At 40.8% G+C, this 27,387-nt stretch overlaps 1 protein-coding gene and 1 long non-coding RNA gene across 4 annotated transcripts in view; one reads left to right on the top strand and one right to left on the bottom strand.

The window, feature by feature from the left end:
• The window catches only part of TBC1D30 (TBC1 domain family member 30), an 82,276-nt gene extending 69,927 nt beyond the window's left edge, over positions 1-12,349 (bottom strand). The window contains exons 1-2 of one of the 3 annotated variants that reach the window (XM_059186231.1): positions 11,751-12,349; positions 6,962-7,126 (exon numbers count right to left, since the gene is read on the bottom strand). In XM_059186231.1, coding sequence (XP_059042214.1) covers positions 6,962-7,126; positions 11,751-12,210 — 625 coding nt within the window. In that variant the 5' untranslated portion in view covers positions 12,211-12,349. Of the gene's footprint in view, positions 1-3,058; positions 3,368-6,961; positions 7,127-11,750 lie in introns of those variants that run through there. The other 2 variants (XM_059186230.1, XM_059186234.1) reach the window with 2 other exon arrangements.
• A 1,312-nt stretch (positions 12,350-13,661) lies between these two features.
• LOC131839105 (uncharacterized) lies at positions 13,662-23,231 on the top strand. Its single transcript, XR_009356796.1, has 4 exons — positions 13,662-13,747; positions 14,326-14,818; positions 15,045-19,868; positions 22,245-23,231. It is a non-coding gene; the product is annotated as an uncharacterized LOC131839105 (long non-coding RNA).
• The last annotated feature ends 4,156 nt before the right edge of the window (positions 23,232-27,387 follow it).

The following is a 27,387-nucleotide window of genomic DNA, read 5'->3' as shown; positions in this document are numbered from 1 at the left end:
TCTCACACCAGTCAGAATGGCTAAAATTAACAAGTCAGGGAATGACAGATGCTGACAAATGCAGAGAAAGGGGAACCCTCCTACACTGTTGGTGGGAATGCAAGCTGGTGCAGCTGCTCTGGAAAACAGCACAAAGGTTCCTCAAAAAGTTGAAAATAGAGCTACCCTACAACCCAGAAATTGCACTACTAGGTATTTACCCTAAAGGTACAAATGTAGTGATCCAAAGGGGCAAGTGCACCGAATGTTATAGCAGCAATGTCCACAACAGCCAAACTATGGAAAGGCCCAGATACCCATCGACAGATGAATGTATAAAGATGTGGTATATATACTCAATGGAATATTACTCAACCATCAAAAAGAATGAAATCTCACCATTTGCATGTGGATAGAACTAGATGGTATTAATGCTAAGTGAAATAAGTCAATCAGAGAAAGACAATTACCGTATGATCTCTCTGATATGAGGAATTTGAGAGGCAGGACAAAGGGTTGTGGAGGGTAGGGAAGGAAAAAATAAAACAAGATGGGATCAGGAGGGAGACAAACCATAAGAGACTCTTAATCTTACAAAACAAATTGAGGGTTGCTGGAGAGGAGGGAGGTGGGAGAGATAGGGTATGGACATTGGGTAGGGTATGTGCTATGGTGAGTGCTGTGAAATGTGTAGGCCTGATGATTCCCAGACCCGTACCCCTGGGGCAAATAATACATTATATGTTAATAAAAATTTAAAAAAATATATAACCAAAGCTGTTTGAAAAATGCCATCTTGGAATAAATATAGATTCAAGGATATGAAAAATAAAAATAAAAATAAAAAGATTCTGTTTCTCCCTCTCCCTCTGCCCTTCCCCCCCTTAAAAAATCTTTAAAAAACAATGAAATAAAAATTCAAAAAACATAAAACACAAAAGAATTTATAAATAAGTAGAATCAACAATTTAAAAAGTAAGAGCATTGGATATAAGGTCAATATGCAGAGAACAATCATATTTCTATGTATCAGAAACAAATAAAAAAAGGATTCTTTAAAACATACCAATTTAAAACAGCAAGCAACCTCAACTACCTAAGAATAAATCTAGTAAAAGATATGTGAGGGCGCCTGGGTGGCTCAGTGGGTTAAGCCGCTGCCTTCGGCTCAGGTCATGATCTCAGGGTCCTGGGATCGAGTCCCGCATCGGGCTCTCTGCTCAGCGGGGAGCCTGCTTCCTCCTCTCTCTCTCTGCCTGCCTCTCTGCCTACTTGTAATCTCTCTCTGTCAAATAAATAAAGAAAATCTTAAAAAAAAAAAAAAAGATATGTGAGACCTCTATATAGAAAACTATAAAATATGCCAAAAACCATAAGATGCCTAAGAATAAACCCTAAGCAAAGAGGTAAAAGATCTTGGGGTCCCTGGCTGGCTCAGTTGGTTGAGCACCTGACTCTTGGTTTCAGGCTCAGGTCATGAGCTCAGGGCCCTGAGATCAAGCCCTACGCTCGGTTCCACACTCAGCAGGGAGCCTACTTCAGATTCTCTCCCTCACGCCCTGCTCCTCCACTGGCTTGCACTCTCTCTCTCCAAAATAAATACCATCATATCTAGAACACTTTAAAAACTCTATAAGAAAAAGTTGACAATCCTTTTCTTGGGAGACACATAGTCAATAAATATATGAAGAGATGCTGAACCACATAAGTAATCAGCAAAATGAAACTAAAAATCACACAGCCATTAAACAAACACTCACTAGAATAGTTAAAATTTAAAAGACTGGCAACACCAGTACCAATTGTTAGCCACTCCAAATCTGTCTTTACCATTTTTTTTTTTAAATTTCCTATAGCACTTATCACTTGACCACCTTCTTACAACACATAAATAGTTATTGATTTTTAGTGAACAGGTGGCCCAACTAGGTCAAGGAAAGTGAATTATGGAACTTTCTGGAACTATGGATAAAGAGATCTGTTCTTTGAGGTAATGTTGCTTAATAGAAGCTGCTCTATTGGCCATTTTGGTGTTATCCAGTGTACAGGAAAGCACAGCTAAGAGATCAGTCTTAAAAAAAAAACATTTGAGGGGCACCTGGGTGGCTCAGTGGGTTAAAGCCTCTGCCTTCGGCTCAGGTCATGATCCCAGGGTCCTGGGATCAAGACCTACATCAGCCTCTCTGCTCAGCATGGAGCCTGCTTCCCCCTCTCTCCCTGCCTGCCTCTCTGCCTACTTGTGATCTGTCAAATAAATAAATAAAATTTAAAAAAAAAACTATTTGAACAGCTGTATCTGATTTAGTTACCCCCGAAGCTACAACCCTGGAATTTTAATTATGTAAGCCAATCAATTTCCTTTTTCCCTTAAATCAGTTTGTGTTTCTGTACTCATGAATTAAAGAAGATTCTTCACTATTATAATGTTATAACAACAACAACAAAAAAAAATAGATTGAAAATCAGTGCATTAATCATTGAAAACTGTATTTATGGATAATTTATGTCAATGGCAAAAAGAAAAGGATACAAAAATGTTCTTTAATACACTGGCTTTGGAAAAACTTTGTATAAAAAACGACTTGAGGGTACCTGGATGGCTCAGGCAGTTAAAGCATCCAACCCTTGATTTTGGCTCAGGTCACAATCTCACGGTCTTGGGATCAAGCCTCACATCAGTGGAAAGTCTGCTTGTCTCCCTCTCTCTCTAACCATCCCTCCTGCTCAAGCTTCCTCTCTTTCTCTTTCTCTCTCAAAATAAAATAAATAAATCTTAAAAAAAAAAAAAACTTGAATATTTGGAACTATGAAAAGACTGTCTTTAGAAAATGATTTTTCTCTTCTTTGTAATTTTGTATTTTCCAAAGTTTCCATAGTGTTTTATAGTTTTAACACTTTGTATTGAGATATAATTTAAACACCACCAGAAAATTCACCCCTTTAAACTGTATAATTTAGCAATTTCTAGAATAGTCACAAGTTGTGTAACCATCACCATCACCTAATTACAGAACATTCTCATCATCCCAGTAAAAAACCATGACAACCAGGAATCAACTTCCTATTTCTATGAATTTACCTCTCCTGGACATTCCAAATAGAAGCATACAAAACATGGAATTCTGTGTCTTACTTCTTTCACTTAGTAAAATGCATTCAAGGGTCATCCATCTTGTAACATGAATCAGTACTTCATTCCTGGTTTATGACAAGACTCTTCCATTATATGGATATACCTCTCTCATTAACCCATTCATCCACTGATAAGCATGTGAGTTGTTTTCACTTTGGGGCTATTATGAATAATGCCGCTATGAACATTCATGTACAACTTTTCATGGAGACATATAACTTCAGTTCTCTAGGAGTGAGATGACTGGTTGAGTGCATTCACTTTTTCTTTTTAAGTTCATTTACTTTTATAACTTGTTTTTAAAAACACAGAGAATTGTTTCTTTGCGGAAAATGTTGAATGTCAGTGCCACCAAACTCAGCCACACAAATTCCTTCTCCTGCCACAGAAAACAAGGTATTGTGTTAGAGAAGACAACCATAGGAAAAGAACAAAGACCACTAACTCTTTGACAAGTATCAGTGACCACCAGGCATTTATGAAAGAGAGCAAGCCTTAATCACATTCTTATCAAGATGTTGGGGTAAATTCATCAATCAAATAGGGCTGTAAGCTTTTAAAATTCCTGTACTTATAGACAAGGTTAAAATAAAGACAATACTTCCATGAATGTTCACATTTTTTCCACCCTTTTCTCTTATCACAGTTTTCCGATGACAGCTAGATTTTATCACTTGAATTATACCACCATTTCACAAACTCAACCAGCATAAATAACTTAAATATTTACTACACTGATGCAGAAAATTGTAATATTAGGAAATGCTGATAATTAAGAGGACCTTCCTTCTGCCTTCAGGGGAAAAAGTAGTTAAATCATAAGGAAAGCAAATCACTTAAAAATCTTAACTCCAGGCCAAATATTTATCTTATTCTTCTCACTGTCTTGAAGCCATGAAGTAGATCTCCCTGCACACACAGCCGTGTACTTAATGAACAGTGACAGCTGCTTCTATTCTTATCATTAATGTTATTATTAATATTAAATTGGTTATACCATGGTTATCCTTAGATAGACAGTTAAATATAGGGAAAAATTTGCATTTCACAAGGCATACAGTGATCCTGCTCTTCTTATTCCCACCCCTGTTTTGAAATAAAGGGATTCTGGGGCGCTTGGGTGGCTCAATTGGTAAAGCAACTGCCTTCGGCTCCTGGAGTCCTGGGATCAGGTCCCGCATCAGCTCCCTGCTTGGCAGGGAGTCTGCTTCTCCCACTGACCTCTCTCCTCTCATGCTCTCTCTCTCATCCTCTCTCTCAAATAAATAAATAAAATCTTTAAAAAAGAAAGAAAGAAAGAAAGGGATTCTACCATAAACCTTGGTATAGGAAACCAAAATATCCAGGCAGTTATATCATACATGTTCAAAATAAAAACGATCTGGTCATTTTGGTTCATTATCCACACTTACTTAGGAAATCATCATATCCCCTTTGGTGTATCAACAGGAAATGACCCATTTTAATATCAAAGATTAAAACAGTTTTATATTACAACATGTTATAGAAGGAGGAGCATCACTTATGGAAAGCATTATAAGCACTGGGTCCATATAGAGCAGGGGAAAGGGGGTTTATCCGGACTTTTGTATGTGAAATACCAAGAAGTCAACATGCTTGTTGTATTTAAATGCATCACTGCCCATCACTACTAAAATGAAAGCTCAGTTATTCAGTGTAAAATAGTGAAATCTAAATTCTTTAGAATTCTAAGCAAATGTATCTATGGGAATCAGACATTGAGTCCCAAAACATCTAACCTCTGGAGAAATAACCATTCAGTCAAATTCTGAGTAATGTCTACGTCATAATATAATGTATGATGAGAATGATAATTCTGATCCATTGTCCTTTCTTAATTCAACAACAAAAAAATTCTGTTCCATTTAGTTAAGTCTTATTGCCAAGGTGATAATTGAATTCCCGAGGTTAAGAGGCATTCATCCCATTTTCTCTGAAATACAAAACTGTGGCTGGATTTAAAGAGACAAACTCTAAAATACATAGGAAGGCTGCATTCACAAATTCGCAAATTGAATTAGGTGCTTGTGAACACATTTTTCTGAAAAGACACAAATGCCACTCCTTTTATCAGTCAAGTAAATTTAGACCCTAAACGATTATCAGCCCCTGGTACTTATCAACCCCTGATCCCGTGCCAGCCAGCCATTCCTCTCCATCTCCTTATACTGGTCCCATGCACCCTTAGACTCTCCCATACACCCAAACTCCATGCATTTATCACTTTGTGCTTTTAACTTCTGGTACAAATGATAATAATGGGTAGATGAAAACACAGTTGAAATAAAGAAAAATCAAGGTATTTCAAAATAAAAGGGCAAAATAATAGCATTTTTACTCGACACTTGGGAATCAGAATCCATGGAAAAATATCCAATACCGACAACACACTCTAACTTTTTGTAGATAGACATATATAAATATATGCAGATGCGTATGTGTATCTCCATCTGTATTCTCCTTCTCTAGCTATGTCAGACAAGTGCCTGGCTCTGGAGAAAACCTTATTCAAAACCAGTCTATTCAATGACCTTCTCCCCCCCTTTCCCAATGGACCATTATATCATCATGATATTTAAGCAACATCCTGTTTGATATACATTAGATTGAAACCTTGTTTAGTAAACAGCAAGAATAATAATTTGGGGATAACAAACAGTAATATAATAAAACAAGAGGAAGAAAATGTGGTATTTATTTTTAATAATGAACAGAAGAATGGCATTTAAGCCATTAATTTTATTATCTGAAACTAATCAAGCCCTGAAAATTGCTTTATGAAAACAGACATATCTTAATTTGGAATTTTAAAAAACTGTAAAAGGTATCACTTTCTAAAATGTGACAGGGTAGGGGCGCCTGGGTGGCTTAGTGGGTTAAGCCGCTGCCTTCGGCTCAGGTCATGATCTCAGGGTCCCGGGATCGAGTCCCGCATCGGGCTCTCTGCTCAACAGGGAGCCTGCTTCCTCCTCTCTCTCTCTCTGCCTGCCTCTCTGCCTACTTGTAATCTCTCTCTGTCAAATAAATAAATAAAATCTTTAAAATAAATAAAATGTGACAGGGTAAAGGAACAAAGTAAGGCAACTAACTATCATGTGCACTTGAAAAGCTCTCGCACGCTTTTTTATCAAAACATTATTGGTGTCTCTATTTGCCATACCTGAACACACTGTTCTGCCATGCTGCATGTTAATAAAGAATAAAAAAAAAAAAATGAGGACATGTTAGCAGAATAAAACTAAAACTACTGCAGGGAGAATTTAAAAAATTAATTCACAAGCTCTTATATATATTATTAAACATAGATCAGTGATTTAACATTTTTAACTCAACAAACCATGCAGTTCTTAGCTATGAATGGATGACTCATGAGACAGATTTAATTTGTTAAAATATTTTGTCCTTTTTAGATTTCAAAGCAAGTTGTAAGATCCTGTTACAAAAGTGTCCTTCTCTTAAGTCAATTCTTAATGCACTTGTTAGAGTGACAAAGCATAAGAGAACAAAGATATGTCTTTTAGGTTGTGTCTATTTGATGCAATTCTAAAAATTAATATTTCAGTCATTATTTAGCATCAGGTAAAAACTACTGTCAAAATGAAGTACTACTTCAAACCCAAAATAGTAAAACTAAGTTTGTAACATCAGACATGTACTATACATTGCAACCAAAAAACTAGGAAACTGAACTGTTCATAGTTCTTAGTTGCAGTGCCATAAGCTTCCATTTAAAGCTTTGCAATATAGCCAAAAACACGACCACTGCTCAACTCCACTAACATTCCAGACACATGTGGCCAAAAACCTGACCTGCACTCCTGCACTTACTTCGCTTCTGGGACACAGCCTGCAAGCATGCAGTCACAATGTCGCAGTTTCTCTGTACTTTGTGCAGAAGCCTGTCTTTTTGCTTCAGCTGCCGAAGTAACTTTGCCGACTGAATGCCAATTCTGTACTTTAGCTCTTGAAGGATTGTCTTCAGTTCATTAGTGTCTATCAGTAAAGAAAAAGAAAAAGAAAAAGGAAAAAAAATAAATACCCAGAGAGGGACACAAATTCCAATGTAATGCTAATCATAGGATAAACACCTAAAACACTCATTTAAACCAGGTAATTCTGGGTTCTCTCACCCAGGATTACATGTATGTATTCAGCTAAGATATTCTTTTTATTTGTTTTTTAAGATTTTATTTATTTGAGACAGAGAGAGAGAAAGCAGGAGCAGGGGCGGGGCGGGACGGTGGGGGGGGGGTTTTGTGTGCAGAGGGCGAGGAAGAAGCAGACTCTCTTAAGAGGGAGCTCAATGAGGGGGCTCGATCCCACCACCCTGAGATCACAGCCTGAGCCAAAAGCATACAGTTAATCCACTGAGCTATGCAGGTGCACCCAGCTGAGATATTCTGATCAAATAAGTCACTCACTCATTTCCTGCCCTGTCACTGAAACAAATACTGTAAGGTAAATTTTATCCCTGAGACTACTTGCAACATGTAAGCAAAGTCTCTTGTCATATTTAGCTCTGGTTTACCTTTCCTTGCCTGAAAATTGGCATGTATATTTTGTATCATTAAAGTTCAGCTCAGATGGTAAGCTTATAAGAATCTTTTGGGGGGGCGCCTGGGTGGCTCAATGGGTTAAAGTCTCTGCTTTCAGCTCAGGTCATGGTCCCAGGGTCCTGGAATCGAGCCCAGCATCGGGCTCTCTGCTCAGCAGGACGCCTGCTTCTGCCTCTCTCTCTGCCTGCCTCTCTACCTACTTGTGATCTCTGTCTATCAAATAAATAAATAAAATCTTTTAAAAAAGAAAAAGAATCCTTTTGGGGCTATCACATCAATGATAAACCTAATAGCTGATAACAAATGTTTTTAAAACCACTTACATGTTTGTACACGATCAGTTAAAAAAGTAAATAATAGAACCACATTTTTTAACGTAGATGAATATAGCAATATTGGTTTTGTTTTAAATATATAATCTTCCAGTAGCTTGACTATTAGGTACAACATATTAGAAACTCAGCAATTTTTCAAATATGAGAGAAAATACATTTCCTTTCAATGGATAAAGTAAGGATAATTCCAAATTCATAAAATTAATATTAACAAAAACTGTCTTTCCACAAGTGGAAAAAGATTTGGGGATCAGAACTATTGACAATCTTTATATGAATAATCATTACTATTGGGAGTTCTGTTTGTCACACTTTTTCTTTTAAAAAACTTATTTTTTATTTGATAGAGAGACAGACAAAAAGAGCACAAATGGGGGTAGCGGGTAGAGGAAGAAGCAGGCTCCCTGCTCAGCAGGGACACAGGGCTAGATCCCAAGACCCTGGGATCAGGACCTGAACCAAAGGCAGATGCTTAATTGACTGAGCCACCCAGACGCCCCTGTTTGTCACTTGATATTATCATTAGTCACTATAGTGTGACTGCCAGTCAGGCAAGAAGCTTCCACTCAGCTTGGCATTAGCTAGGCTCTCATTAAAGGTCCTGTGTGAGATTTGGATCCATTCATTTTTAAAGGGATTTGGAGAAACTAGTGAGGACCAGAAGAGAACAAAGGAAGTGTTCAAAAATAAAAATAAATAAATTTTAGAGGTCAAAGAAAATGAACTTTGGGGGTCTGTATAACAGAAGTACAAGGGGGTCCTTTAACAGCAGTCTTATTTGACTACAACATGGAAAATGTATTTGATCTTAAAAAGAACTCCCTTTGGATCAAGCAACTACCTTTTTGATCTTAGGCAAGGTAGTGCTCTGAGTCTCACATTCTGCTTAGCATACAAGATTATTCTGAGAGACTAATGTCTAATGCTTAGCATACAAGATCATTCTAAGAGACTAATGTGAATAGTCTTTATAAACATCAATATAAATAACACTAAAATAAGAATAAGGGAAGAGAACAAAGGCCGGTTATTTCTCTTACCTTGAGTTTAACATGGTGGTATCTAGTGGGAAGTAAGAGCATATTTAGGTTAAATGATATTTTTTGTGCTCTAAGGACAATTAAATATGGAAACAAGCTACAAGAGACCAGAGAGCTCTTAGATCAAGTTCCTAGATTCTTTCCATTGAACAAAGAGTCTTTCTATCAATGTTTAAAATTTTTCCTTCCTTAAAGAAAAAGGGTAGGAATATCATCATCTTGAATTTACATTATAGATTTCTTCCAACAAACGATCATTTTTAGTGACTCTTAAGGTACCTACAGCTCTGTGACTCTCTGAATTACATGTATTGTCCAAAGGAGGAAAAAATCTCCAGAGTGAGTTTAGAAATTTCTACAGTAATATCTGCTGATACATAAGCATCCTGAAGACAGAAGGAAGCTCTCCTTTATCTTTGTATGTTCTACCACATCAGACACTTTTGCTGTTAAATGAGTGTTAAATAAATGAGTAAAAGTGAGACCACCAACTGACAAGCTGTGGATGACCTCCTCTCTAAGGCATTCTGGTATATACGATAATAATAAAAATCATATCTAACATTTGTTGAGTATTTTACACACATTAACTTATGTAATTATCACCACAGCCTTCTCTCCGGTTAGGTGTTATTATTATCCCCACTTGTAAGTGAGGAAAATGAGACACAGAAAGGTTAAAAATTTTGGCCAAAGTCACACAGCTAGTAATGAACAGTGGCAGTAATGAACAGTAATGAACAGAATTCCAGCATTCTGACCTCAAAGTCCACCACCTTTATAAAAATGCTGAGAACAGAGCCAAGATTTCCTGAGAAATCATCACATCTCACATAAATAAAGGGCCCACACATGTTAAAGATCTTTAGATCAGTGCTACAGCAAAATTCCTAATAGAAGACTGAATTATCACACTGGTTATCTATTTGCATTATATGAAATTCTTACTGAGCACTAGGTTAGCAGGGACACTTTTTGACCCTGAAAATATATCAAGTAATCTAATAAACTATAAAATTATTTATATAGGCAGCTGTTTTCACAGCTCTTTATTCTTAGTATTCTAATGATGTTCATCAATAAATGGGTGTCTGTGTGTAAGACTATTAGAATATGGCACTTTTGTTCATCCTAATAGGGTTGATTTAAAGGAAAGAAGAGGTTAGCAGGCAACTAACCAGGCAAGAAGACTGGAGACTTGGGAAAAAAACAGACTCTTAGAGGTCTTATGAATTAATAGAGTGGTCACTGGTTTGAAATCCACATGCAAAGCTGTACTGTTACCTCTTCTTTATAATTTAGTTTGCCAAATTTCCTCTTCCAAAAGGAAATTACCAATCCCCAGAATTTGCTCAGTAATGAAAAAGCAAACAGCCTTGCAAAAACAGAAAGCCAAATCATAATTCTTCAAAATTGACTTTGTTGGATTCTGAAAGAACTACTGCCCTGCGGAACTCTTGGCATAAACAGACACTCAGAACAGCCAAATAACTGTATCAAATAAAATGGCCCTATTCCAGGCAAAGTCCCAGGCAGAGGGAGGAAGGTGGAAGCCATTTGTAACAATCAGATGGGAAAGAAAAAAAAAAAAAAAAAAAGCTAGGAAGCCAAGAGGAAGTTGAAAACTGTTTACATAGATTTGAGAAAGCGGACAGATTTATTCCTTTTCTGCTGTGTGTTTTCCTCCTCAGCCCCTTCCCCACCCCCACCCCCAACTACAATCAGGAGACAGGAGGCCATTCGACAGTATCCTCTCCTTCCTCCCTCTTCTGGTACTTTAGCACGAGGATATTAATTCAAGAAATGTTATGGTGACTTAGCATCTGTTTTCCACATCCTACTTCTTTTGTAAATTGGAGTCTTGGTATACCTATAAAAAAGACAGTGTAATAACTGTGTTAGTGCCTGAAAGGCAAACTATTACGCACAGTTGACCGGGGGAAGAAATCTCAATCAGGCCGTGAGCCTCAGAGTCTGATAACAAAAGAAATACCAAATTAGCCTCTACCCACCAAAAGGAAGGCCATTTTCAGGTCGACCTTTCCAACTGAAGGCACCAGCAGTCAAATCCTGTGATACTGCCAACACAGTGGGGCCCTCCAGTAATCCTCCACTGTAGGGGCGGGGTGGGGGGGGGGGGATTCGCCTAGTGAGCTTCCTGAAACCAGACAGGCGGGCAGAAATGGAATTCATTCGCTCTGCTTAGAAACTGCATTATCGAGTTATTCCGCCTCACTAGTGAATCACTATCCTAGTGCGTAGCCAGGGTAGGGCGGATTAGGGGAAGGGGGAAAAAAAATCAGCCACAGGAGTCACCTCTCTTCTCCCGGCGCCCTCTAGGTAACTTCTGGTACACGTATCAGAAACTCCAAACCTGTCCTCACGGCTGTTCTGGGGAAATCAGAAGGTGGACGGCCTCTCCCTTTGGGCCTCCACGAACACGTGACCAGGCGCTAAGGTTCCACTGGACAACTCGAGAGGGAATGGGGGTCGAGGGGCAGTAAGAACCAAGTTTGGTCTAGAATTGGTAACACTGCGGGCACTAGCAGCAGGTCAGAGGAGACGCTGCAAACATACTGAGCGCCCGGCGGCTCGGCCAGGTGCGCCCAGGTGAGCGCGGGGGCGCGGGCGGGCGCAGCGGGCGGGGCTCCAGGCAGCCCCCGAAGCCCCCGGCCCCGGCGCTCACCTTTCTGCCGCAGGTACTGCCTCTGGTGCCGCTGGCTCGGCCGCTCCTGCAGCTCCTGCAGCACGCGCGAGTCGCCGGCGCTGCCGCGGCCGCCCAGGAACACGTCGGAGCCGGAAGCCTCCGTCGAGCTGTCCAGGCTGTCGCGGCGCCGCTGGCGACCCCCGGGCCCGCGGCCCGCGCCCACCGCCTCCTCCTCCTCGGCGCAGCTGTACAGCTCGGTGAGCAGCCCGCTCACCAGGGACGCCGTGCGGCTGGTCCGGCCGTCCCGCGGCTCGCCGGACTCCGGGTCCTCCTCCGCCCCCCAGGAGTCCCGAGAGCCCCGAAGCCGCTCCGCCGACGGCGTCCCTTGCAGGCACGGGGCTCCGGGCACTCCGGGAACCGCTTCCTCCTCCGCGTCCTCCGGCCCTGCCCCCGGCTCCGGGCGCCCCATCCGGCCCCCGCCTGCGGGAAGGACCTCCATGGCCCGCGGCGTGCGATAGCCGGGCTCCTGCCGCTCCTCCCGCCCTGCGGCGCGGGCCAGTTCCGGGAGGAGGCGCGGCCTATTCGGCGCCTGGGGTGCCCTCGGCCGGGCGCCGCGCCAGCGGGCCCCAAATCCCTGGGACGCCTGACCTCCCGGCTTCGGGGACCCGAGCGGCGGCCCGCAGCTCCCGGCCTGGAGGGGCGGGGTGGGGGTGCGGCCACGCCTCCGGACTCCCTAGGGACACCTGCGGCAGGTGAGGCCCCACTTCGCCCGGGAGCGCTATCCGATCCGCGTTAAGGAGGAGGATGTGGCCAGAACACACCAGGATGAAGCCTTTAGCTGGAGGGGGTAGAACGCTCTGGCCGCCGCCACCTTCACTTTTAAGCACTTGATTTCAAGTCAGAAAGAGGGCAACTCCTGCATCCGATTCAGCCACCAGCTAGAAATGAGGCCTAGAGTTCTAAATACCACGCAGTCGGCCGAGGCCAGGAGCTCCCTTCTTGGCATAGTCCGGACACAATACCCAGCCCTTCCCACCTCCCCACCTGATCTGGGCGCCTTCAAGGCGCTCTTAGTTTCTGACAATAACCTTTTGGAAGAGTTGGCATATACTTGAGATTTAATAACGCTGTGAACTTTTATCCTTCAGTGAAAAGTGAAGTACTAGATTAAGATCAACTAATTCCCAGGCATGGGACCTAACAGAATGAGGCTTTTAATAACTGTCCATGAGATGACCAAACCAATAAATTGACATGACGGATTCTGACAGTAAAATCAAAAGTTTTTGTGATATCCTGAAAGATGTATCTTTATATTAAATCTCAACTCTGAGATGCTCCTCCACTGTATTTTTGTGAATTTAATAACAATTTTCAGTTTTGAGCGCTTTTTGTGTGCCAGAAACTCTTCTTCGTTCTTTGCACAATTTATCCTAGTTCTCATGTTAACCCTATAAAGTGGGTAAATAGTATTTTTTTTATTGAGGTATAATTGACGTAACATTAAGTTAGCTTCAGGGGCGCCTGGGTGGCTCAGTCAGTTAAGGGTCTGCCTTCAGCTCAGGTCATGATCCCAGCGTCCTGTTATGGAGCCGTGGATGGGATGCGGCTCCTTCTTCAGTGGGGAGCCTGCTTCTCCATCCTCCTGCCACTCCCCCTGCTTGTGCTCACTCTCCCTCTCTCTAACAAATAAATAATCTTTATCCAAAAAAAAAAAAAAAAAAGTTAATTTCAGAACACCTGGATGACTCTCTTGGGCCTTCAGCTCAGGTCAGGATCACAGGACCCTGGAATCGAGTCTGGAGTTGGGCTCCCTGTTTGGTGGGGAGCCTGCTTCTCCCTCTGCCTCTGCCCCTCCCCCCCCCAACACCAACCCCGTTCATGCTCTCTCTCTCCTTCACTTACTCTCAAATAAAAACTTTTTTTTTTTAAGTTTATTTCAGGTACACAACATAACACTTCAGTATTTCAGTATATTTCCAGATGATCACCAGGACAAACCTAGTTAACATCCCTCACCATACATAGTTACAAAGGTAAGTGCTATTTTATTCTCACTTTTCAGAGAGCTGAGGCACAGAGAGGCTGAATTACTGCCCATCACAAAGAATAAAGTGAACTTCTCTTAAATCTTTAAGTGTCTGGTTTTCATTATGAATAAATACATATTCCTTACGGATGAGTATGTATTTGTCTATCTCCTAGCACTATTAAATATTTGCTGTATTACTAAAAAGATCCACAATGCCCCTAGTGAACAATGGTGGTGCTGTATGTCTGTTCAGCACACTTTTTACTTTTCAAGGCATTTTCATAATAGAGCCTGACCCTACAGGTAAAAACCTGATGTCTCTTGGCACTACCACCACAATACTTGTAAACAGAGTGAGAACAATAGGACCCTTTTTGAAATTGGAGTTATTATAAAAAAAGCAAACTGTTAGTAACTTTTTCCTTAGGCATCAGAATTTGAAGTTATTTTAGAAATATTATTTTATGGTTTTATAACTATATTAACTACTACTATATTCATTTAATTTAAAATGTATGAAATAGAAAAAATTATTTTGGTTTTTTTTTTAGCTTTTTTTTTTTTTAAAATTATTGTTTCCAGCATTGACTAGAGTCCTGGGAGCCTTCCTTCACATGTCAAACTTTGCAACAAGCAGGACTTGCATAAAGGGAAACACTGAAATTGGGTTGCTTCTTATCTGACTTCCCAGCCCGTTCTCTAATTCCATGCAGTAAGAGATGTGATTACTAGTTTTCAGCACCTCATGCTGGGTATCTCTGTTGGGACATATGCATGAAGAAATTAAAAGTGAACTGAAAGGGATGGTGAAAGAGACCAGTAAACACAATAGATCATTGACAATCAGCATTTCAAAATTAACTAGAACTTCAAAAATCATTTCTCATTTCCCATCAGTATCAAATCACATAAAAAGAAACTGTCAAAATAAAATATAACAAGGAAAGCAGATTCAAGATCCTTGGACATGTTGGAATGATCATCCCTCCAGTATGCAAATGACCTTACCTCACCAGGGTCAAGTCTCTGCTTAAACGTCATCTTCTTAGTGTGTCTAACCACCTTATTTGAAACTGTGGCTTCCCACCCTCTCTTTTTTTTTTTTTTTTTTTTAAGATTTTATTTATTTATTTGACAGAGAGAGATTACAGGTAGGTAGAGAGGCTGGCAGAGAGAGAGAGAGAGAGAGAGAGAGAAGCAGGCTCCCCGCCGAGCAGAGAGCCCGATGTGGGACTCGATCCCAGGACCCCGAGATCATGACCTGAGCCGAAGGCAGCGGCTTAAACCACTGAGCCACCCAGGCGCCCCCCCACCCTCTCTTATTCCCCCTCATTGTTTTCTTTTTTCCGTAATATACTCCACCCTCCGATATACTATATCATCTACTGATTTATTATCTACCTTCTGCCAGTAAAATGTAAGCTCGGTAAGGCAGGAATTTTTGTCTATTTTGTTCACTGATATGAGCCCATCAAACTAGACAAAAGACCAACCAACTACCTGCTTTCCTATGAAAAGTGATTCTCATTAAAAAGAATCTTAGAAGTACTCTTAGCAAAGAGCAGCCCATATTTGGATCTTACATTACAGCTACTTGGTGACTAGAGGGCCCAAGTGAGTTCCCTGAACGACTGAAGCCAATTAATTGGGTATAGGAGAGAACTACTGGTCTCACAAAATATGATTTCAAACTGATCATGATTAAAGATAATAGTTAAAATTAAATTTACTATGGCCAATTATGCTACTGATAATAATCAGTATTCCAACTTGTTTAGAACCTGAGTTTTAATATTTAAATAATTATACTCATTATTTTACACCAGGTACAAGGTCTAGTGATGCATTATATTTACAAGCAGCTAAGAAGCATCTATCTCTAAGTTGAGTGCAACTTACTAAAACCTACAGGTTGCCATTTATGTGACTCTAGCGCACAAGCTGCAGGCTATGAACATTTAAATTATTTCCAAACAGGTATCAGGGTCTTGTCAATAACCTTCTGATACCCATCATTTAAAACTACCTAACAAGAGATGCCTGGGTGGCTCAGTCCGCTAAACAGCTACCTTAAGCTCAGGTCATGATCCCAGCTTCCTGGGATTGAGTTTCACAATGGGCCCTTTGCTCAGCAGGGAGCCTGCTTCTCCCTCTCCCCCGACGAATAAACACATAAAATCTTTATAAATAAATAAATAAAACTACCTAACAAAAAAATAAATTAAAGCTTGTTAAAAACAAAAACAAAAACTACCTTGGATGCCTGAGTTACTCAGTCTGTTAAGCATCTGCCTTCCGTTCAGGTCATGATCCTGGAGTCCTGGGATCAAGTCCGGCATTGGGCTCCCCACTCAGCAGGGAGTCTGCTCCTCCCTCTGATCCTGCCCCTTCTCGTGCCCTTTCTCTTCCTCTCTCAAATAAATATAATCTTAAAAAAAAAAAAAAACTACCTTAACAAGACTCTCAACATTTTTGACAATTTGATAATTTTTTTCAGCATGTTCAGACACACACATAAATACTGAACTGCTATAATGAAAGGTTTGATAATGCTTGGAATGGCTGATTTCTAAAATCTATTTAACCTTTCACTTTAATACTTCAGGAATTACTCATTCCCAAGCATAAGAGAAATTCAAAAGGTCATTTCTATGTTTCAGCTTCTGCTCATGAAAGCTCATTTCTGCTCTTTATTTTTGCTGATTAGAATTTATTTATATGCTTGGACTGCAATACAATCTGTTCTCAGTTTAATAACTATACATGAAGAGGACTCGTATATTTCAATCCAAAAAGTTGGGATGCCAGGTAAACACAGGATTTTAGTACTTCTAAAAACCAACAAGCCTTAAACAGACCTTGGGAAATACATAGTAATACATAGTAGACAGTCAATAAGCAAAGGCTGTTAATGATGAATGACATTTAAACCATAAAATTTAAGTGCTTAGAGGAACTTTGGAGATCTGACTACACTTTTATTGTGACACTAGATTTCAAAGTGACAGGATATCACCCTTCCTTTGTAATAGTAAAAAATTGTGGTTGCTCAGTTATATCAGCTGGAAGCCAAACTTCTGATATCCCACTTGTACACATTACATTCTTTGAGAGTGAGGTTCCTACCACACCAGCATCCAGGCAGAGTGGCAAACCTAAACCAACTAAGCTATTTTGTCTAATCGGTTTAGTGCCTCTTCCACAGCGAATGCTTTCTGGTGAGCATAAATAGGTCACACCATGTTCTTCACACTTTGTGCCTGTTCCTGTATATCCATCCTTTTGCCTCTACCTCAGACCTCCCTATCTCCAATCTTCCAGTCATTTTCCTTCCACTCCCATGACAGGGCCAGCCAAGGCCATTCACCACTACCAATGAACGCATATATATGCCAACCTCAGACCACTTACCTTATCTCACAAACTGGATGGTGAGGTGCATCAAACCAAAGCCATGCCCGTTAGGATGGTTTTCCCACACCACTGTCATACAAGGCCAGCCCTAAGTGAAACTGTAATGCAACCCACCATCCATTTCCACCCTGCGCCAATATACTATGCTGTTCTACCCATAAACCAAGCCTGGGTCGTCTCCTCCTCCCTTTGGTACCCGGTAACCATGATGAACAATATGGGAATTTGGGCTACCTTTTCACACACTTACTGATGCTCTCTGATCTTATTTGTGCTTGGTTCCAAATGTAACAGTTCATCACATGTAAAATTACTGCTGATCTTGATGAACTCTGACTTGGTAGGTCCAAGAGGACCCAACTCATGATGCATGGTCACTTGGTGTCTCATGGCCAAGAGTTCTATCTCTATCAGGGCTCGGTACACTTGAAGCCATTTTTCAAAAGATGCATAATTCCTGCTGTAGATAACATGGCCCTGCTCCCAAACCCTAAGGGTTGGCACTGTAATTTTCCCATGGGGACTTGTCCCACATCGCATCTTTTCTCATCAGTGACACCTGAAATATCATTGGGTCTGCCAGAGTATATGGTCTAAGCAAGAGGGTTACTTGTGTCACAGATGGGACCTGGCACCTGGACGGACTTCAAGATGTGGACCCTGTAGTTGTACAGAGCCTCACTCTCAGAAGGTCCCCATGCTTGGCTTATGCTTTGTGGTGACCAACTTGAAATTATTAACAATTTTATCTTTGAACTTGTGTTTTGAAAATAAAGTCCAATGGGACATGTGCAGGAGCAGAAGAGATAAACCAGGACAAAGGAGTACAGTAAGCAGGAGTCATGCCCGAAGCACTTGTCACATGCTCATGCCTCAGGGAAGTCAGGGAGTCTCAAGGCCCCACCGTGGCCAGGAAAAGACCAAAGCCCAGACTGATGGCAGCAACAGCAGAAAGAACACTGGAGAAGCAGCAGCGGTGGCAACAGCAATAGGAAGAGAAAGGGGCTCTACACAAGACCAGTGCTGGGACCTGTTGTGGGGGGTCTCCATCTGCTCCCCAAATCCCAGCTTTGTGATATTTGCACAAATCTTTTGAAAGCTACAGTGGGAACTGCTGGCTTTCAGGTAATACTTTTTGTCAGTAAATTATTACAAGATAAAAGCACACACATGAACACTGAAATAAAGCAAATCAGAGAATTATTTGAATTATTAGAATTTAGAGTTTAGACTTCTCCAAAGACTTCAGAAAACTTCCGCAACATGGGAGATCAAATATCCACAAGCTTATAAATAGAAAATAATACCATTTTCATGTGAAACTCCAGATGAACCAATTATTAATGATGAAAACAACTTAATTAATTTTTCCTTGTAACTGAAGATGCAGTGATAGAATGAATATACAGGCACCTTCAATTACTATATTAAAGTTTGAAGAAGCCACTTGAGGTTTCTTGCACACCCTCCACAAGCTACAGGAAATACCAAAGGAAACGTCACAATGTAACTATTATATCAGTGATAATGTTACAATTATAAAATTATAGTAATTTATGATTTACATTTAAAATTGAATTCATATCTAAATAAAACTGATCCATAGGAAGATTTACATGTATTTATTTTATTTTTTTAAAGATTTTACTTATCTATTTGAGAGAGAGTGAGAGAGATCACAGAGGTAGAAGGAGAAGCAGACTCACTGCTGAGCAGGGAGCCCAAAGCAGGGCTCAATCCCAGGACCCTGAGATCATGACCTGAGCTTAGATCAAGAGCCAGATGCTCAACAGACTGAGCCACTCAGGCACCCCAAGATTTACAGATTTTTAGAAAAATTATTCCACAAGAATGATCAGTTCCACAAATCCTAAAATTTCTATTTGGAAATAATCCATCAAAAATTTATCCCTTTGGGGGACACCGGGGTAGCTCAGTTATTAGGTGTCTGCCTTCAGCTCGGGTCATGATTCTGGGGTTCTGGGATGGAGTCCCACATTGGGCTCCCGGCTCAGCGGGAAGCCTGCTTCTCTCTCTCCCACTCTTGTGTTCCCTCTTGTGCTGTCTCTCTATGTGTAGGAGGCCACGTTAAGGCTTGAGACAAGGACCAAGCCAGGCCCTGACTTGTGCCTCCGTTAAAGGCTGAATAGCCGAACAAAAGGCTTAGGTCAATAAAGTCGAGTAGCACTGAGAAAGGGTCTGTGCTATATGTTGCGCTCTCGCCTACGTGACTTCCCACACGTTTGCTAGTCAGATAGAGACGATTTGGCCGGGGTCAGAAATTCTTGTCTGGTCCTTGCTGTCCTTGCACGGGCTATAGACCACACCACTGTAAGACTGTGCTGTGCTTACACAAACTATGTCTTGACTGGCCTTGAAGTCAGTACGTCTGGCGCTGGAAGGTCTGCTATTAGGGCTTGGGAAATAGATAATGGGAAAGCTTGAAAGATTTTCTGTGCATGTTGCAAACTCTTTAGTAATCAGCTAAAAATAGATACTTTTCTTATGGTTGTTTCTGTTAGGTATATAATGCCGCACAACCTTGAATAAACTCGGCACTATTGGACATCCTCCTTGGTGCTCCTCCTGTCCCCATCTCTTTGTCTCTTCATTTCTTTTCACCATTCTCTTACCCTCACATTCCTGGTCGATTTGTTGCACCGGCCACGCGACAGGGGACCTGAGCACATTCAGGAAGTGCGCACTTATAGGTAAGTAGTTACCAAATCCAGGTAAGAGGAGCCCGGTTTTTCAGGGCCACAACAGGAGTAAAATAACATGGGGCAAGGTCAATCAGTGGAACAAACTTTCTTTTTGACAGCATTGCAGGCCCTAACGAAAAAGCAGGGGGTCCAAGGTTACTAAACGAACCTTGCAGCAGTTCTTTGACGCTGTTTCAGTGTTATGTGCATGGTTCCCAAAGGAAGGAACTATAAGTTTAGATGCATGGCAAAAAGTGGGGCAAAAGATTAAAAATCAATTAAAAAGTAGGGGTCCATGTGCTTGCCCTAAAGGAACAATAAAAATTTGGGAGGATATTTGGGAGGCTTTAGATCCGCAACACTCTATAGATTTACTATCTATAGCCTCTCGGGATTCCCCCTGTGATTTGGTAGTAGATGAGCAAGAGGATGTGTATCAGCACTTGGGCACAAATAGTCCTCCTCCCTCTCCTGAGTTAATCGCTGGTCTCACTGGTTCACAATCAGACCCTTTAGACGCCCCTGAGGTTGGAGTGCCTTTGGATGACAAATGTAATTAAATTATGGACATCTAGGTCTTAACCAAATGAAATAAAATACTAAAGCATTAAGTACTTGATATAGGTTTATGCTTTTGACTTCTTGCTACAAAAAAAACTAAGAATAAACATGTTTTATACTTAACTGTTTCAGAATTTGCCTTCTAAAAAATTCTGTTGTAACTGTTCACAATTGGTTTATATTTTGTCTTCACTAGAGATTAAGATATTTCTAAAAGAGCAAAATTCTGCTAACTGTGAGGCTGATGGAAATAAGGAAAGCAACCCTATATGTAGGAAAATAGGAAATATGTAAGAAAGATTTAAGGAATGAGACTGCATTTTATTAAAAGTAAAAGAAGGTAATTTTATCCTAAATGAAAGGTTGTTTGGAAGGAAATGACTTGGGACAAAACCTAAATGCAAAAGCAAGTTGTAAAAGGTTTGTGAAGGGATATCTTCAGGAAAGGAACTTTAGGTATGGTCAGGACAACATGTAAAAGATTCCCCTCCCTTTGTCTGCGACATCATTCATGATGGGAGGGAAACCCAGTAAACCCACTATCTTAAGACTACATGCTTAATAATAATAAAAAAGAGAAGACACTGATATTAAAAAGCTGGTTTTCTCTCTGTTTAAAAGGGCAAAGTTTTCTTAGGTTAATTGATCCGTTATGATTTTCTCTTTGCCTGCCCAGAAAACCCAGTTTCTTTGTTTTGTTTCATCAGGTGTTTAACATCCCTAATTATATTTAGCCATGTATTTTAAAACTTTCTAAGGTTTTAGCAATTGCCAACAAGATTTAAATTATAAATGAAATCTCTTTAACTCATAAGGCTTTTCCTTGATATACTAAAATACTCAATAAGTACTACTAAACCAATAATAAACCTTGGGTGACATTTGGGTAAGTGCTGTAACTACTCTGAGTTCTATACATTTCTTAAAGTTTTAATATTTTGATAAGGTCATCACCTGGTAATTTAACCATATCTATTCTGAGTTTTGTCATTTGTAATTGTTTTAATTCTCTTGTAAAATATCAAGACAAACACAAATATTTGATATACTTGAAAATCCTAAAACTAAAATGGATAAGAATTTCCAGAACTAACTAAAACTGCATTCACCAGATTTAGTAACATGGAACTATATAAACTAAAAAATTATAATGTTATATCTTTTAATGTTTTGTCTTATTTTAAACATTACTGGTTCTCTAATGTTTACTCTTCCAAACTAAAAATATTTTTTTCTTAAGATGTCTGTGACTTGGGGCTGGGACGCCTGGGTGGCTCAGTTGGTTGGGCAGCTGCCTTCGGCTCAGGTCATGATCCCGGCGTCCTGGGATCGAGTCCCACAGTCCCACATCGGGCTCCTTGCCCCGCAGGGAGCCAGCCTGTCTCTCCCTCTGACTCTGCCTGCCACTCTGCCTGTGCTCTCTCTCTCTCTCTGACAAATAAATAAATAAAAATCTTTAAAAAAAAAAAAAAGATGTCTGTGACTTACAAAAATATAAAAATATTTATTTACAAACAAATCAGAACATTCAATGGACATCCCCTATAATTCACAAGGACAAGCCATTGTCGAAAAAGCTAATGATACCCTTAAATCTTACCTCAAAAAATTAAAAGAGGGGGAGATACTACAGGGAACAATGAAATACTCTCCTCATATGCATTTAATTTTAATTCTTTATGTTTTAAATTTTTTGAATGTCGACGATATAGGTCACACAGCAGAGGAACACTTTTGGCATCCAGACTTTTCTCCTCTTCCTTATGCTAGGTGGAAAGACCCCCTGATGGGCACTTGGAAGGGTCCTAACCCTGTCCTCCGCAGAGGACGTGGTTTTGTTTGTGTTTTCCCGCAGGATGAGGACACCCCACGCTGGATGCCAGAGAGACGATGCCAACTCCTTGCCCCTGTGGCAACGAATTGCAACACTGACCCTGAGTCGGAGAAATCAGTGGAGGAGAAGAAGATGTCTCCCCCCTTACAGGAGAGGGATGTTTCATGCAGAACTCTGGAAACTGGTTGCTGCGCTGGGACCAATCGGAGTGCAAATAGCCAGGAGTCGTTACACTGCCACAAAGGACTTCAATCTGACTTTGTGGGCTGTATTCCTAGACCTTTTTTACTGGTAGTGGGCTCGGGATCAATAGTTCTCACCTCTTTCCAAGGGGGACATCTATTGTGTAATATCCATTGTGACCACTGTGTTTTAACAAGTTGTCTACCTGTATCCCTGCCTTTGTCAGGCACAGGTCCCATGATAGTGTTTATAACTATGCAACCCCCCTTATGTACTCTTACCCGTAGATGTAGAAGGACCTTGGTATGCTGATTATGGTTATCAGTTTGCCCTTAAAAGGCAGTTGCAGCTCAAACAAGTCAAAAGTCTTCCGGGTCTATTGATAGCAGGAATAGCAGCACTAGTAACACTCATTCTGGTTGTTTACTGAACTCCTCATTATATTACTTGCTTTTGTTTTAATATGGTGCATTGTACAGATTCATGCAGAACAGCAACGACTACACACTCAAGCACAAATTCATATGCTTAATTTATTTAAAAAGGAAAGGGGAAATGTGGGAGGCCATATTAAGGCTTGAGACAAGGACCAAACCAGGCCCTGACTTGTGCCTCCGTTAAAGGCTGAATCGCTGAACAAAAGGCTTAGGTCAATAAAGTCGAGTACCACTGAGAAAGGGTCTGTGCTATATGTTGTGCTCTCGCCTACGTGACTTCCCACACGTTTGCTAGTCAGAGACGATTTGGTTGGGGTCAGAAATTCTTGTCTGGTCCTTGCTGTCCTTGCACGGGCTATAGACTACACCACTGTAAGACTGCTGTGCTTACACAAACTATGTCTTGACTGGCCTTGAAGTCAGTATGTCTGGCGCTGGAAGGTCTGCTATTGGTGTTTGGGAAATAGATAATGGGAAAGCTTGAAGGATTTTCTGTGCATATTGCAAATTCTTTAGTAATCAGCTAAAAATAGATACTTTTCTTATGATTGTTTCTGTTAGGTATATAATGCCGCACAACCTTGAATAAACTCGGCACTATTGGACATCCTCCTTGGTGCTCCTCCTGTCCCCATCTCTTTGTCTCTTCATTTCTTTCCACCATCCTCTTACCCTCACGTTCCTGGTCGATTTGTCACGCCGGCCGCGACATCTATGTTAAATAAATCTTTTTTTTTTTTTAATTCCACTTAATTAACATATTGTGTAATGTTTCAAAATAAAATCTTCTTAAAAAATTTATGCTTTTGGGCGCCTGGGTGGCTCAGTGGGTTAAGCCGCTGCCTTCGGCTCGGGTCATGATCTCAGGGTCCTGGGATCGAGTCCCGCATCGGGCTCTCTGCTCGGCGGGGAGCCTGCTTCCCCCTCTCTCTCTCTCTCTGCCTGCCTCTCCATCTACTTGTGATTTCTCTCTGTCAAATAAATAAATAAAATCTTTTAAAAAAAAATTTATGCTTTTGTTATATAGCCTATAAAGTACTCTTACTACGTCTAGTAATAGTTAATCGGAAGAAAGATCCTCCTTAAAATGAAAAATGTTTAATAAACTTGGATCCTCCTCTGTGGGAGTCAGATGTCATTGAAGGTCTGGAGCCCCGTTCTCCCCCCCGAGAAGTCATCTGAGTGACTTCAAGGACACAGTATGAGGTTATAGGCTGTTTTTTAAATGACCAAAGTAGTGCAAAAGTTAGCAACCTTCTTACAAGCTTGAGGTAAAGGTGATTGGGACTTTAAGAATAGGATCCTATTGGTGCTGCTGGAAGCCTGGGGTATCTCATCTTACCATTCTTGGGTAGGTTGGGTTTCCATGGTGTCTCAGAGGAGCACTGGTCTCTGAATGTTAGTGCATCCCACAAGGCAGATTAAATTCCAGACCCCTCAAATGTTGTGAGTGCTGCTGGTGGTCATTACCAAGATCAGAAACCAGGTATCCCATTCTTGACCGAGTACAAATGTTGGGCAGTCTCACTGTGGACAGTCTATGCCCAAGCCCTTGGGGAGAGAGAGCCAGCCGCTTGCCACCATTCTGTGGAGAGTGGGCTCCTGGCTACCTTTTTGGCCTCTCTCCATAAGCCCATGGAAGGGCTTCAGGCCCTGGGCCCTGGGACACTGGCTGAAGCCCCTGACCGGAAGTACCTGAGCTGCCTAGTCACCTGCCTCCTCTTATGGGACTCAGGATGGGAGAGTGTAACTATGCCCATTTCAGACTTTCCTCTTCACCATCTTTACCCTGAGAATAAACACCTGAGGACAAAGCATAAGAAAATATATACATATACATCATTATCTATACCAATATCATGGTAAGATGAGATACCCCAGGCTTAATTATGTCAAATGAAGCTGCCAAAAGTATACATCTTAATAGCCTAAGAAATGAATCTGCAGGAAAGCCAGCCAGAAAAAAAAACATATTAGCAGTCAAAGTATCACATTAATAAAGTATCAATGTTAAGTGGATATATAATTACCAAAAATGTTAATTGTAGTTTGCAAGATTATGGTGCTACTCATGTATCACTATAATCCCCATTGCATTTTGTTAGTAATACAATATTTTTATTTTTTTTATATTTTATTTATTTATTTGACAGAGAGAGAGATCACAAGTAGGCGGAGAGTCAGGCAGAGAGAGAGAGAGAGAGAGGGGGGGAAGCAGGCTCCCCGCCGAGCAGAGAGCCCGATGCGGGGCTCGATCCCAGGACACTGAGATCATGACCTGAGCCGAAGGCAGTGGCTTAATCCACTGAGCCACCCAGGCGCCCCAGTAATACAATATTTTTAAATGGATTTATACTTTAGCACCTTTAGTGCCCACATTTTTATTTCACACTACGCCCAACAGATAACAAAGTTGGCCCCGTCTGCTCTAGCATGCTTTCCTGCTCCAGGCCCCACTCAAAGCTGGCAGTCTTCCTAAGCTGAGTAAGTTACATACAGAATCCAAAAGGTTAAATGAGCACTGGGCTTCCTTCCTTGTAGTAAGAAAAGCAAGATGCAGCAATTTGTTTTTACTCTGGAGGCTCACTGTGGCATACCCCATGGGCCCCTGCCATCCTTCACTGAAGTGCAAGTCCCTGAATTTTCTTAGGGCCTATATCCCACTCTCCAGAGCACATGTCATATCAAAAGATTGCAGTAGGTTAGCTGCCCCTCGTTCATCCTGCCTGATCAATATGTCATCAATGCAATAGATGGATGGATATGCTATTCGGCAGGATGCCCAGTCTAAGTCTGTTTAGACTGTGACATATACATATATAAGAGGTGTTTTAAAATCCCTGACTGAGCGCCTGGATGGCTCAGTGGGTTAAGCCGCTGCCTTCGGCTTGGGTCATGATCTCAGGGTCCTGGGATCGAGTCCCACATCGGGCTCTCTGCTCAGTGGGGAGCCTGCTTCCTCCTCTCTCTCTCTCTGCCTGCCTCTCTGCCTACTTGTGATCTCTCTCTGTCAAATAAATAAATAAAATCTTTTAAAAATAAAATAAAATAAAATCCCTGACCTGTTAATTCCTTTATCTGTGCCATTTAGTATGTTTCCATTGACTGATTTTTCTCTGGTTACTGATCACATTTTCCTATTTGATTTCCTGTGTAATCCTGTGAATTTCATATTGTTGAGCATCCAGATTTTATAGTATGGGTCCTTGTTCTCACCAGCAAGTTAAAGTTCTTGCAGATCAGCTTGATATTTTGAGACTTATATTTAAACTTTGTCATTGTAGGGGTGCCTGGGTGGCTCAGTTGGTTGTGTCTGACTCTTAATTTCGGTTCAGATCAAGCCCCTCATCAGGCTCTGTGCTCAGTGGGGGGTCTGCTTGAGATTTTCTCTCTCTCTCTCTCTCTGCCCCTCTGTCCCCCACCCCACACTCTCTCTCAAATAATAAATAAATCTTTAAAAAATAAACTTTGTCATTACAGGTATAGAATACTTTTCACTCATGATAATTTAGCCCTACTACTAAGGTATGACCTTCTTGGGTTCTCTATTAAATACCCCTGATGATCAAAGAAGACTTTCTTCTGGCTGGTTGGATCTCAAATATATCCTCTGAGAATTCTTACATCTCCTTGGCTATTCATTGCTTTATGTAATGTATGATGGCTTCACCCTACACATGGACATCTAGGTGTTCCACCAAATCTCAAAAGGATTATCTGCAGATTTATGGAGCTTTTCCTCCTCTTTGGAACTTTGCCTCACCTCTGCCAGCTACCTCAACCTCCTCCAGATATAATCTCTCTCCCCTAAACTCATCTTTGTTCTGCATAGGATCCTCTTCCTGGCTCTCTGGTTCAGAATGTGCCCACAGGCTAAAAGTGGGGGAAATTCTTTCCTTTTTACACACAGATTATAGTCCTACACTGACTGTTGTCCATTGTGTGAAACATATTTTGGCCTGTTTTCTGGTTGTTTCTAATAAAAAGGTTAGTCTGGCCCTATTACTCCATCATGGCCAAAGATGGAGGTCAAGGTTATTAAATATTTAAGTTGAAGATATTTTTACTTCAGAGTTCATGATAAGAAACAGTGTTGTACCAATAATGGAAATTTCATGGGAATTTTTCAACTAATAGTTGGGTTTAACCCACTTTTGCCTAAGGTGTAGGAAAAAAATTATAAAAAATTTTTAAATTACTTATTTTACAAAAACAATTCATGAAAAATTAATGATGGGAAATTTTTTTTAAAAGTATTTAAAAAGGCTTTACTTTTAAGCAATCTGCACACCCAATATGGGGCTCAAATTCACAACCTTAAGACCAAGAGATGCATGCTCTAGCGACTAAGCCAGGCGGACATCCTGATGGGAAAATGTTCTGGGGTTTTTATTTTTTCATTTTTTTAAATCTATATATATTTTTTACATTCTTTTTTAAGATCTTATGTATTCATCTGAGAGAAAGTCTGAAAGCACAACCTGGGGGATGGAGCAGAGGGAGAGGGACAAGC

Source organism: Mustela lutreola, chromosome 8 (genome assembly GCF_030435805.1).
Source record: "Mustela lutreola isolate mMusLut2 chromosome 8, mMusLut2.pri, whole genome shotgun sequence".
NCBI lineage: Eukaryota > Metazoa > Chordata > Mammalia > Carnivora > Mustelidae > Mustela > Mustela lutreola.
The sequence above is the reverse complement of the archived record's forward strand: the minus strand, read 5'-3'. Positions and strand labels throughout refer to the sequence as shown.